The sequence below is a fragment of the Trachypithecus francoisi genome, unplaced genomic scaffold, assembly GCF_009764315.1.
Source record: "Trachypithecus francoisi isolate TF-2019V2 unplaced genomic scaffold, Tfra_2.0 Lachesis_group5, whole genome shotgun sequence".
Classification (NCBI taxonomy): Eukaryota; Metazoa; Chordata; class Mammalia; order Primates; family Cercopithecidae; genus Trachypithecus; species Trachypithecus francoisi.
In genome coordinates this window covers 69,380,532-69,393,104 of record NW_022681470.1, presented here as the reverse complement: position 1 = coordinate 69,393,104, position 12,573 = coordinate 69,380,532, and the positions used below count along the sequence as shown (strand labels likewise).

General features: G+C 36.6%; 1 protein-coding gene across 2 annotated transcripts in view; it reads right to left on the bottom strand.

The window, feature by feature from the left end:
• The window catches only part of PPP2R5A (protein phosphatase 2 regulatory subunit B'alpha), a 78,411-nt gene that overhangs the window by 17,074 nt on the left and 48,764 nt on the right, over positions 1–12,573 (bottom strand). The window contains exon 4 of one of the 2 annotated variants that reach the window (XM_033198674.1): positions 2,585–2,677. The exons of the other annotated variant lie outside the window; for it this stretch is intronic. Coding sequence (XP_033054565.1) covers positions 2,585–2,677 — 93 coding nt within the window. The remainder of the gene's footprint in view (positions 1–2,584; positions 2,678–12,573) is intronic. 2 annotated transcript variants of the gene reach the window in all.

Genomic DNA, 12,573 nt, shown 5'->3' with positions numbered 1-12,573 from the left:
CAGTTCCACAATCAGCACTCTCCTATACCTCAATTGGCCCAATCAGCGCACTCCTATATTCTGCACAACTTTTCAGCAAAACCTGAGAGAAGAGACTTTAGAAAAAGTTAAAGTCAAAATCTCAAATTTCCATTTAAAATGGTAAAGAAACTTAATTTCTTCTGTCCAAGAAACCAATATTATATTTTAAACATTGGATTTTCTTAGAAAAATATAAAATACTCTCTTTAGAGTACAAGTATCTGTAAAGCTGTCAAGGAATTTTATGTTCTGAACTTCCGTGTTTATAATTACAATAAAGATAGCAAGCTCTGAACCTCATCAGAAGTTCTTATTCCATTTTGTTTTGAATTATATATAATTGCTAACACATGCATCTGAAACCACAGTGGATGACTTAAGTCATATTTATATCTCCCAAAACAACTGACATACTTATAGTTTCCATTCTTTGTTTGCTAGGCTGTTGAGGCCCTCATGAGACTCCAGCAAAACATATCTATGGAATATGAGAATTTTTGTTAATATACCTAATAAGTTCAGATCAAATTATTCTAATTAAAAATGGCAGCCGGGCAAAGTCGCTCTCAACTGTAATCCCAGCACTTTGAGAGGCCAAGGCGGGCAGATCACTTGAGGTCAGGTATTTGATACCAGCCTGACCAACATGGTGAAACCCTGTCTCTACTAAAAGTACAAACAAAAATTAGCCAGGCATGTCGGCACACCTGCAGTCCCAGCTACTTGGGAGGCTCAACCAGGAGAATCGCTTGAACCTGGGAGGCAGAGGTTGCAGTGAGCCAAGATCCAGCCACTGCACTCCAGCCTAGGCAACAAGAGAGAAACAGCCATACAAACTGCTAAAAGCAATTACTGGGCCCTAGCTTCTCAGATAATTCAAACATTTAAAGTAGAAGGTAGAAAACAGATCCTGCTCCACCAGTTTTCTTCTTGCTGCCCTCACACCACAAAATAATACAGCAGCCTCAACACCTCAAGCTCTAGACTAACAAAGCACTAAGGCAACTGTTCCCCTCAACCTGTTATTGTATTAAATACAATTTCATATGGCATTACTAGACCTCCCTACTGTATCCCACACAAGAACTGCACAAGGAAATAAACAGGCGTTCATTTACAATTACCAAAATAACATAACTCCATTTAATCTAATTTTTAGTCATGATTAAAATGTATATGTTACTGTTAATACACACCTAATATTTCTTTATAGTTTATGAAGAGCTACTTCAATGGTTCAAGGAAATATTTTAGGCTGATAATGTTCTTCATTTATCAATCTTTCACAGCAACTGCTCAGAATACTTTATATGAGGTCAAGGGTAGTTATGAATGACCAAAAATGAGCTTTAAACATACCAAACTCACATTCGTAGAATCTTTATCATAGGGCACATACAAAGTAGTCTGAAGGATAGGAAAGGTCCTTGCAATGATTTTAATCCTGGCCTTAGCATCAAATTCCTAAACAGGCCTGCATACTCAGGCCTAGAAAGGCTTGGTCTACTTCACAATTTTCTTTGGGGCCGGCCAATTCCATATAGTTAAAAAGAGGCCTTTAGGCCAGTGCAGTGCCTCACACCTATAATCCCAGCACTTTAGGAGGCTGAGGCGGGAGGATCCCTTGAGGCCAGGAGTTCAAGACCAGCCCAGCCAACATGGTGAAACCCCATCTCTACTAGAAATAGAAAAAAAAAAAAAAAAATCAGCAGGACATGGTGGTGCGTGCCTGTAGTCCCAGCTACTTGGGAGGCTAAGGCAGGAGAATTGCTTGAACCTGGGAGGTGGAGGATAAAGTGAGCTGAGGTTGCACCACTGCACTCCAGTCTCGGCAACAGAGCAAGACTCCCTCTCAAAAAAAAAAAAAAAAAAAAAAAGAGGCCTTTAAATTTTTGAAAAGGTTTTGAAAATAAAAATATATTCTTAGAAATTGTGAATATGTAGGTTCTAAAAATAACAGCTAATAACCAGTTTATAAGAAGAAAGAAGGCATCACAATTAACTCTACCTCCTTATATTCTTAATGATTCCATTTTATCTGTGGTTTAGAAATTGGGTGGTGGGATGCTTAGGTGCAAAAAGGAAAGAAAAAGGGAAAAGTAATTGATACTTAATGACAGGAAAGGAGCCTAAAGCCCAAATTCCTCACAATGATTCTATTTCTTTTTTCCCCTGTCATTTCAAAGTCCCAATGCTTAAAATATATGTCAAGTTCAAAGACTTACAAATGTAAAACAAGATTTCCCTTGGATTGAATGGTCATACCAAATTTTCTTAGATACTGCAGAAAGGCTTGTTTTTCTGGTATTTGTAAAATAACTATGATACTTTAGGATTAAATAGGATAATTTGATTGACTTCATTAGACGCTTACCCTTGATAAAAATACTCTTATACTCTCAGAGCTACTTCACTTTTATTCTAATTGTTTGGCAGTAATATTAAGTGCTGTCAAATTAAAATAAACCATTAAAGTTTTGAAAGACTACTCTATTTTAATCATAAGTTAATAAATCATTGCTAAGATGAATATAAGAGAATCTAAGACAAAAGAGTTCCTTACCTGTTGTACGAATTTCTGATCAATGTATCGCTTTGCAATGCTAGGCTGGAAATCAGGGCTCTCCAAAAATCTCAAGAAGAATTCATATACCAACTATGAGAGAAAGTCAAATAAAAGCTAAGATGATGGCTATAAAATATTACCCTAAATTATCACTTCATATTAAAAACACACCTGTTCTTACCAACTTAGTAGGGAGATTTCAGATCTCATAATGAGATCTGAAAATGTAATGAGTTGATAAAAAAAATTTTTTTTTAAAAATTCATGCCTGTACTCCCAACATACTTTAGGAAGCTGACGTGGGAGAATCACTTGAGCCCAGGAGTCTGAGACCACCCTGGACAACACGGTGAGACCTCTGTCTATACAAATAATCAAAAAATTGGCCAGGCATGGTGGCGTGTGTCTATTGTCCCAGCTACTGGGAGGCTGAGGTAGGAAGATCCCTTGAGTCTGGAGGTCGAGGCTGCAGTGAGCTGTGATTGTGGCAACACGTGCCACTGCACTCCAGCCTGGGCAACAAAGTGAGACTGTCTCAAAAATAAATAAATAAACAAACCCAGAAACTATATATTCACAATTTGGTTTCCTAACATGATAAACTTTGAGATTTATTTATTGCTTTACGTAACTTGATGCAAAACGTTAAATTACAGACTAGAAAAGAAGGACAATGCCTATAAAATTAAATATTTCTTAATGAAATATATTCCTATTTTGTAATCCATACTCACTAGGAACAGGCTCCTTCCCAGTGGACTACTACCTACCTCAATTTAATCACTACAGAGTCTTTTAAATGCAGAGTCAACAACCTCCAGAGAAGACAGGCAGTGTAGCCAGGTGCAGTGGCTCACGTCTGTAATCCCAGCACTTTGGAGGCCGAGGTGGGCAGATCACGACGTCAGGAGATCGAGACCATCCTGGCTAACACGGTGAAACCCCGTCTCCACTAAAAATACAAAAAGTTAGCCAGGCGTTGTGGTGCGCGCCTGTAGTCCCAGCTACTCGGAGGCTGAGGCAGGAGAATGGCATGAACTTGGGAGGCAGAGCTTGCAGTGAGCCGAGATCGCGCCACTGCACTCCAGCCTGGGCAACAAAGCGAGACTCCGTCTCAAAAAAAAAAAAAAAAAAAAAAAAAAAAAAAAAAAAAACAGGCAGTGTATTATTAATTTTCAAAAAGAAAGGAAAAGAAAAACTTCTGGTCTTTCTCTAAAACCACAGTAGGAAAACTAATTAAATCAAAACCAGCATATCCTATCCACACTTGAGAAGTAATGAACCAAATTACATAAGTAAAGGGCTAGGGAAGAAATGCCTGTGTACCAACCACAGCAAATAAACTAGAAGTCACAGCAGGCCTTCTATAAAAGTGCCAAGCAACCTACAAGTAATAGGAAATGTGCATTTGCTACCACAAATCAGAATTAAATATTTGGTTCAGCTTGTCACTATCACACCTGCTTTCAAGGAGAAAGGCAAATATGACTAAAGTTTTTTTATTGTAACCTAATAGCTATAAAAAGGCAGAAACTTAGACCAAAATGTATCTTATTAGCTATTAAACAATACTATATCAATTTAACACCCTAAAAATTAAAAAGGATTCTATCCCAAAGCAAAAACAGTCATTCAATAAACATTTAGGTAGCCAGTTAGATTTGATGCAGAAGGAAGAAAAGGGAAAAGAAAGATTGCTACACTAAATTAATAGACGTTATAGCAAACAAAAGCACTACCAGATCTAGGCCTTATCATTCACCAAGTAACAACACATTTTTATTACAGTGAGTTCGGTAACATTCTATGGCTAACAATGGTTTGGGGATCTGAGCAAATACAGTTTTGCCTGATGTATCTCTGCCCAACTGTGGAAAAGGAGTGATGCTTATCTGGTCTAATGTTACCTAATATTTTGTGTTTATTATAAATTAAGGATATAACAAGAAATAAAACTTGATAGCAATTTAAGTTTTTATTCATAGACAATTTTCTAATCAAACAACAATAAAGATAACAGATAATTTTGCTTTGGGGTATACACATGCAAAAAGATACACAAAACTGATCACAGAGTCCTCTGAAAAGTCGGCACAGTCTCATGGATTGCTATGCAGTTTCATTAATGGCACAACTTACTCACTCAGTGCCTATTTTCATGTCCAGTACTGGGCTACGTATAGTATGAACAGACATTAGGGATAGTATGGCTCAAAAAGGCCATTCACTACACAATAATTATATTACGTGGCACAGACTATAAGTGCAGGAGCTATTTAGAAAAGGGCTGTATCACTGTGGAAAAGGTAGGAAAAGCTTTAAGGAGGATATGCAACTTGAGCCCTGTATTTGTTTCGATTCTGGATCTTCAGGAAGAGGATGGCTTTTATTTTATAGAAAGGTAGCAGCATGTCTTGATTTAAAAATATATATATTTATTTATTTTTAGAGACAGAGTTTCACTATGTTGCCCAAGCTGGTCTCGAACTCCTGGGCTCAAGCTATCCACCCGCCTCAGCATCCTAACGTGCTGGGAATACAGGTGTAAGCCACCATGCCTGGCTTTTTTTTTTTTTTTTTTTTTTTTGTCTTTTTAAGCAGCATGGCTTGAGATGAAGAGAGTGCAGAGTACAGGTTGATGGTATGGAATTATAGACTCCAAATCTTTATGCAAATCCCTGGAGATTCCATCATAAGGTGGGATCAGGTTAAACATGAGCCAAATGTAGCATGCATTAGCCTATCTACTCTCCCTTCTTAAGATCTTCATCAGAAATATAGGGCCTAAGGCTTAATAGTTTTCAGAGTAATAGCCTGTCCTATGGGAGACTTTTATGACATCAAGCTACAAATCAAACTGAATTCTCTAAACCATATATATAAATTGAAACCTGTGCCATTCACGAATACCACATACAATTTCTTTCATAGTTTTCATCTATATCATTTACCTGACACAGTGAACATTATCAGTCAAAATTAGCAGCAAAATGCTGTTATGCTGTCAACTTAGCACCACTAAAGAGATGATGACAAAAAGTTACTTAAATACATATTGAGGGCCGGGTGCAGTGGCTCACACCTGTAATCCCAGCACTTTGGGAGCCTGAGGCGGGTGGATCACCTGAGGTCGGGAGTTCGAGACCAGCCTGACCAACATGGAGAAACCCCATCTCTACTAAAAATACAAAATTAGCCCGACATGGTGGCACATGCCTGTAATCCCAGCTACTTGGGAGGCTGAGGCAGGAGAATCGCTTGAACCTGAGAGGCAGAGGTTGCAGTGAGCCGAGATCACTCCATTGCACTCCAGCCTGGGCAACAAGAGCAAAACTCCATCTCAAAAAAAAAAAAAAAATTATTGAATAGTTATCCCAAATAGAGGTAGAAGAAACACTAGTGATCTACAGAGCTGGAAATCTTCAAAATGGAATAATCGAGATTATGCTTCTATAAAACTTATAAAATTTATCCTGTCCCAGTGTCACTCTCTATATATCCCATCCTATATTTTTAAAAATGTATCACACCCTAACATAGAATGTATGCCAATTATTTTATTATTATTTTGTTCTTCTCTGCTAGTATGTAAGGGATTTTGCTTTAGTTCAGTACTTTACCCTCAATGTTTACAAAAATGCTTGACGCACAATAGATGCTTACTGAATGAATGGAAATCACATTTGTTAAGAGGTTGTGTTTCTATGTAATCACTGAAGTTTTTCCATGGTCTTGTTTTCTTTTTTATTTTCTTTTTTGTTGTTGTTGAGACAGAGTCTTGCTCTGTCGCCCAGGCTGGAGTGCAATGGCGCAATGTTGGCTCACTGCAACCTCCGCCTCCTGGGTTCAAGCCATTCTCCTGCCTCAGCCTCCTAAGTAGCTGGGATTAGAGGCGTGAGCCACCACACCTGGCTAATTTTTGTATTTTTAGTAGAGACAGGGTTTCACCATGTTGTTCAAGCTGGTCTCGAACTCCTGACCTCATGATCCATCTGCCTCAGCCTCCCAAAGTGCTGGGATTACAGGTGTGAGCCACTGCGCCCAGCTTTCTATGGTCTTCTATACAAATAACTTGCTCCAAGAATCTAAGAAACAATGTTGCAAAGAAAAACACACACTTCACCAATGAATTCAGTTCACTAATAAAAACAACAAACTTCACCTATGTTCAATGTGTGGCTAGTCCTTCTACTTCTGTACACCAAAAATACCCTAAAAAATGAAAGATAACTAAAAAGTATAGGGAATTGAGGAGTGTAATCTTACCCTCCTACTCAGTTCTGACCATGTCTTTCCTAAAGGAGTTAAAATAAAACATAAAATTCTGGTCTTCACCATTAAAAAGACTTGGGAGAAGTTCCAACAGAAAACAGCATGGATGATTAAAGTATCTGAAAAATAAGACCTATACAAAAAGCTAAAGGAATAGAAATGTTTGGTTCAGAGAGGCCAAGACTGAGAAGCAAACTTTAATGATCTACAAGTACCTAAGAGGCAGGTGACCAATGTTTTCCAACCTCTATTAAGAGGAAACTAACGTAAATAAGGTTTTTACCTGATTTAATATATAAAAGAATTCATATAAAAATTAATGCATACTCAACTATATATTACATATTAAGCACCCAAAAAGAACATTGCCTAGGGTAAGGTAAACATTAACAAAATCTTAGTTTTTTAAGAATCTGTTTTTCTCTGTAATCCTTGTGAAAACAATAGATTCTGCATAAACCTTGAATAGTTTAAATACAGTCAGCCTACGTTTTTTTCCTCTGCTCTTTTATTCATAAGAACTACAAAGATAATAACTATTCACAATTAAAAAGGCCAAAGCAATAAAAGTATTTCTTAATCTTATATAAAAGATATTCCTTTTTATTTTTGTGCCTATAAAGTTGGTGCATTAGGCTATGATTCCTACCATTTTGGATTCTTAGCCCATGAAAATATTTAAAATATAGTATATGGCCAAGAGTTATTTGAATATAAAGGTGTACACTGTAAAACATGTATGTTGCCAGTTTAAATTTCTAATTATATTGCCCAGACAGAAAAGCTCTCTAATCCCTAAAACACAAGTTATTCCTAAAAAGGTCTATGTTCTAGGCACTATCCTACACAATTAAATCTTAATTATCTGTGCCACTAAAGTAATTAATAAAAGAAAGTGAAAATATACAATCTGCCTGTATTCCAGGCTAGTACAGCAGCCAAGTGTCCTAATTATCTAAAAGTGCAGAAAATTAATATATTGTTAGTCCTCAATAGAAAGCAATAATACTTAGGAAAGAAATGAGAAAATAATTTAAAACTGTTGTACATTAAGTTACCATATAATACTACACTTAATAAATGAGAAGACATAACCTATCCCCTAATACTGAAATGACCTTCTTTGTGTTCCTTTATCTCTTTTTATTCCATTATTCCATTGCTCATTAGTATTTCCATTACAGTGTAAGAATAAGTAAAAAGAGATAAACTTTTATTAGCACATGTTTAGAAAACTCATGAAAAGGGGGGGAAAACAAAGGCTTGAAAGGTTTTGAGATTACTTATATTTACTCTCCCTCATTAACAACTAATGTTTATTTTCCACCATAACAAATTAATTTCTAGTATCTAGGATCTCATAAGCTAAATGTAAAATGTAAACTGTTAGTACAAAACAAAAGAATTCCAGGTGAATTAAGCACACATTATAACAGCAGAAGAAACTTTCATTGAGCAAATTTCTTCAGTGCTACAATTCCCTATAATCTGTCAGAGTAGCTTTAATATTCCATCTAAAAAAACTTAAGATGATTAATAATGTAACTACATGTACTGACAAATCCTATAAATCAGGTCACTCCAGTATCAGTTTCTGATGTCCTTAGACCACTTAATTGCCAAATTTAAAAACTGAATGCCAAATTTTGGTTTCTAGAAATTTTGGTTTTTGGAAGGATTTTTTAACTATAAACATATATATCTGGGGCAGAGCCTTTTAATCAAGGGACCATAGATGAATGAGAATTTCTTGTATCTCTGGGAATATGTCTTGAGAGAGAACTACTTCTCAAAAATCATATTTTGGGATGGACGCAGTGGCTCATGTCTGTAATCCCAGCACTTTGGGAGGCTAAGGTGGATGGATCACTTGAGGTCCGAGTTTGAGACATGCCTGGCCAACATCTTTACTAAAAATACAAAAATTAGCTGGGCATGGTGGCAAGCACTTGTAGTCCCAGCTACTCAAGAGGCTGAGGCAGGAGAATCATTTGAACTCGGGAGGTGGTGGTTGCAGTGAGCCAAGATCACACCACTGCACTCCAACCTGGCAACAGAGTGAGACTCCATCTCAAAAATAAATAAATACATAAATAAAAAATAAAAAATCATATTCTGAAAGCAACTTAGCACCTCCTAAAATGTTAAGAACCACTGGTTTCAGGGAATTTAAATAAAACCTCAAATCATACCAGTTAAAAATGGAAAGCATATTGTCTACTTGGCTCAATTTCCACGAGCATATAAATATATCCTAATGAAAACTCTTTAATTTTAAAAATTCAAAGACCAAGGAGTCTCTTTCAGACCATTCAACTACATCTGATTAAAAAACCAGCTAATGAGAATTTTTCATTATCAGCTTATCAACTTATCAGCTAATGAGAATTTGTAAAACCTTTGCATTTCAAATATAGCATTATTAATTTTACACCAACTATGGAACAAAATTTCATATAAACTTGTGTACAGTTCTATTAAAAAATAATTTACCACTTTGGATTTTCTAGTTCTGTAAGCTCTAATGTGCTGACAGATCTTAAAATTGTTATCAGTTTTCACTAATCCTAGGACTCCTCTCCATCTTGTTTGGATGTATAGGTGCTACACAGAATGAATAAATAAATAATGAGGCAGAATATTGCATAAAGTATCTCAAATGATATAAAATATAATTTTCTTTCTCTCATCTTTTTTTTTTTTGAGACGGAGTTTCTTTCTTGTTGTCCAGGCTGGAGTGCAATGGCGCTATCTCAGCTCACCACAACCTCTGCCTCCTGGGTTCAAGCGTTTCTCCTGCCTCAGCCTCCTGAGTAGCTGGGATTACAGGCATGTGCCACCATGCCCAGCTAATTTTGTATTTTTAGTAGAGACGGGTTTCTCCATGTTAGGCTGGTCTTGAACTCCTGACCTAAGGTGATCCGCCCAGCTCAGTCTCCCAAAGTGCTGGGATTACAGGCGTGAGCCACCACGCCCAGCCTCTCTCATCTTTTTATAATAACAGAAAATGTAAAGGTCACTACAAAATATAAGTACTTGCAAAATTTAAAAAAAAAAATCAGCAAATTAATTGGCATTAATACCTAGAATCCATATATAAATGAAGAAAATTGAACAGAGCCCCAGAGACCTGTGGGACACCAGCAATTATAGCAACATACACATAAATGGGAGTCCCAGAAGATGAGAGAAAAAGGGCAGGAAAAATATTTGAATAATGACCAAAAATAACGATTATGAAACATTAGTTTACATAATGAATTCTAATTGTAACTCAATAAACAACAAGTAGAATAAAGTCAAGAAGATCCACACCTAGATACATCATAATCAAATTGACAAAACTTAAAGAGATAATGTTTATAGCAGCAAGAGAAAAATGACTTTTCACATACATAATGAAATCCTCAGTAAGATTAATGGCTAACCTGACATCAGAAAACCATGGACATAGGAAGACAATGGCATGACATGTTGAAAGAAAAAGACTGTTAGCCAAGAATTCTATATCCAGCAAAACTCTCCTTCAAAAATGAAGAGGAAATTAAGACATTCCTAGATAAACACTGAAAGAATTTGTCATTAGCCAACCTGCCCTACAAGAAATACTAAAGAAATTCCTTCAGGTGGGAAGCTGAGGTGGGCAGATCACGAGGTCAGGAGACAGAGACCATCCTGGCTAACATGGTGAAACCCCATCTCTACAAAAAATACAAAAAATTAGCCAGGTGTGGTGACAGGCACCTGTAGTCCCAGCTACTCAGGAGGCTGAGGCAGGAGAATGGTGTGAACCCAGGAGGTAGAGCTTGCAGTGAGCCTAGATCACACCACTGCACTCCAGCCTGGGCAATAAAGCGAGACTCCATCTCAAAAAAAAAAATTCCTTCAGGGTTTTGAAGAAATAAAAGGACGCCATACAGTGTCTCAAATCCACAAAGAGAAATAAAGAGCACATGTAAAGATAAATATACAAGTAAATATAAAAGACAGTATAAATGTATTTTTATTTTTAACTCTTACTTTCCTCCTTTACAAGGCCAACTGCATAAAGCAATTACTGTAAAACTGTGTTGGTGGGCATATGATGTGTAGAGGTGTAATTTGTATGACAATACCACAAAAAAGTGGGGAGTGAATAGATGTATACTGCGCCAAAGTTTTGTATACTATTGAAATTAGGTTAGTATTAAACCAAACTAGATTGTCTCAGAATGCTAACTGTAATCCCCAGGATAGAGAGAGAGAGAGAAAGAGAGAGAGAGGAAGAGAGAGAGAGAGAGAAGGAAGGAAGGAAGAAAGAAAGAAGGAAAGGAAAGGAAAGGAAAGGAAAGGGAAAGGGAAAGGGAAAGGGAAGGAAAGGAAGTCAAAAAATATAGTTAAATATAGTTAAAGAAACAAAGGAATGAAAATAGCACCCTAGAAAACACCTATTTAACACAAAAAAGTAGTGGAAAAGTGGAGGAATAAAAAAGACATAAGTCACAGAAAACCAATGGCAAAATGGCAGTTGTAAAGCCCACCTTATCAGTAATTACATTAAATATAAATGGTCAAACACTCTAATCAAAAAGGCAGAGACTGTAGAAATTATTTTTAAAACATGATCCAACTGCATGCTGTTTACAAGAGACACACTTTAGATTCAAATAGATTAAAAATAAAAGGATGGAAAAGATATATCATACCAAGAGTAACCAAAAGAGAGCTGGAGTGGCTACACTTGTATCAGACAAAATTAACACAGAAACTGTGACTAGAGACAAAGGACCTTTTCAGGGCCATCTATAAAGAATATATAACAATTATAAACTTATATACACTTATCAACAGGGTCCTAAAATACATGAAGCAAGAACTTTCAGAAATGGAGAAACAGACAATTCAATAATAGAGACTTCAGTCCCCCTTTAAAATAACAGAACAGACAGAAGATTAACAAGGAAACAGAAGACTTAAACAGCACCATAAACCAACCAGACCTAACAGACTTCTACAGAACACTGTACTTAACAGTAACAGAACACACATTCTTCTTAAGCACACATAAAACATTCTCCAGGACAGACTGTATATTAAGCCACTGTATAAGTCTCAGTAAGTTTAAAAGGATTGAAATCATACAAAATATATTCTCCATTCTGCAATTATAGAGCCAGTAAAAAAGAAAAACTTTAAGAAAAAAAGTATATTCTCTAAACATACTGGAATAAAATTAGAAATTAATAACAAGGAAATCTGGGAAAGTCACAAATAGGTAGAAATTAACACATTCCTAAATAACTAATGGGTCAAAAGAAAAATCACTTAGGAAATTAGAAAATATTTTGAGCCAGGTGTGGTGGTGCACACCTGTAATCCCAGCACTTTGGGAACCAAGTGGGTGGGCTGCTTGAGCTCAGGTGTTCGAGACCAGCCTAGGCAACATGGTGAAACCCCATCTCTACTAAAAATACAAAAATTAGTGGGTGTAGTGGCACACATCTGTAGTTGCAGCTACTTAGGAGGCTGAGGTGGGAGGATGGCTTGCACCCAGGAGGCAGAGGTTGCAGTGAGCTAAGATCACGCCACTTCACTCCACTCCAGCCTGGGTGACAGAACCAAATGCCGTCTCAAAAAAAAAGAAGAAAAAGAAAGGAAAACATAATGTATCAAAATTTATTGGTTCAAGCAAAAACTTATATATAGAACTGTTCATAACAGCTCTATTCAGAATA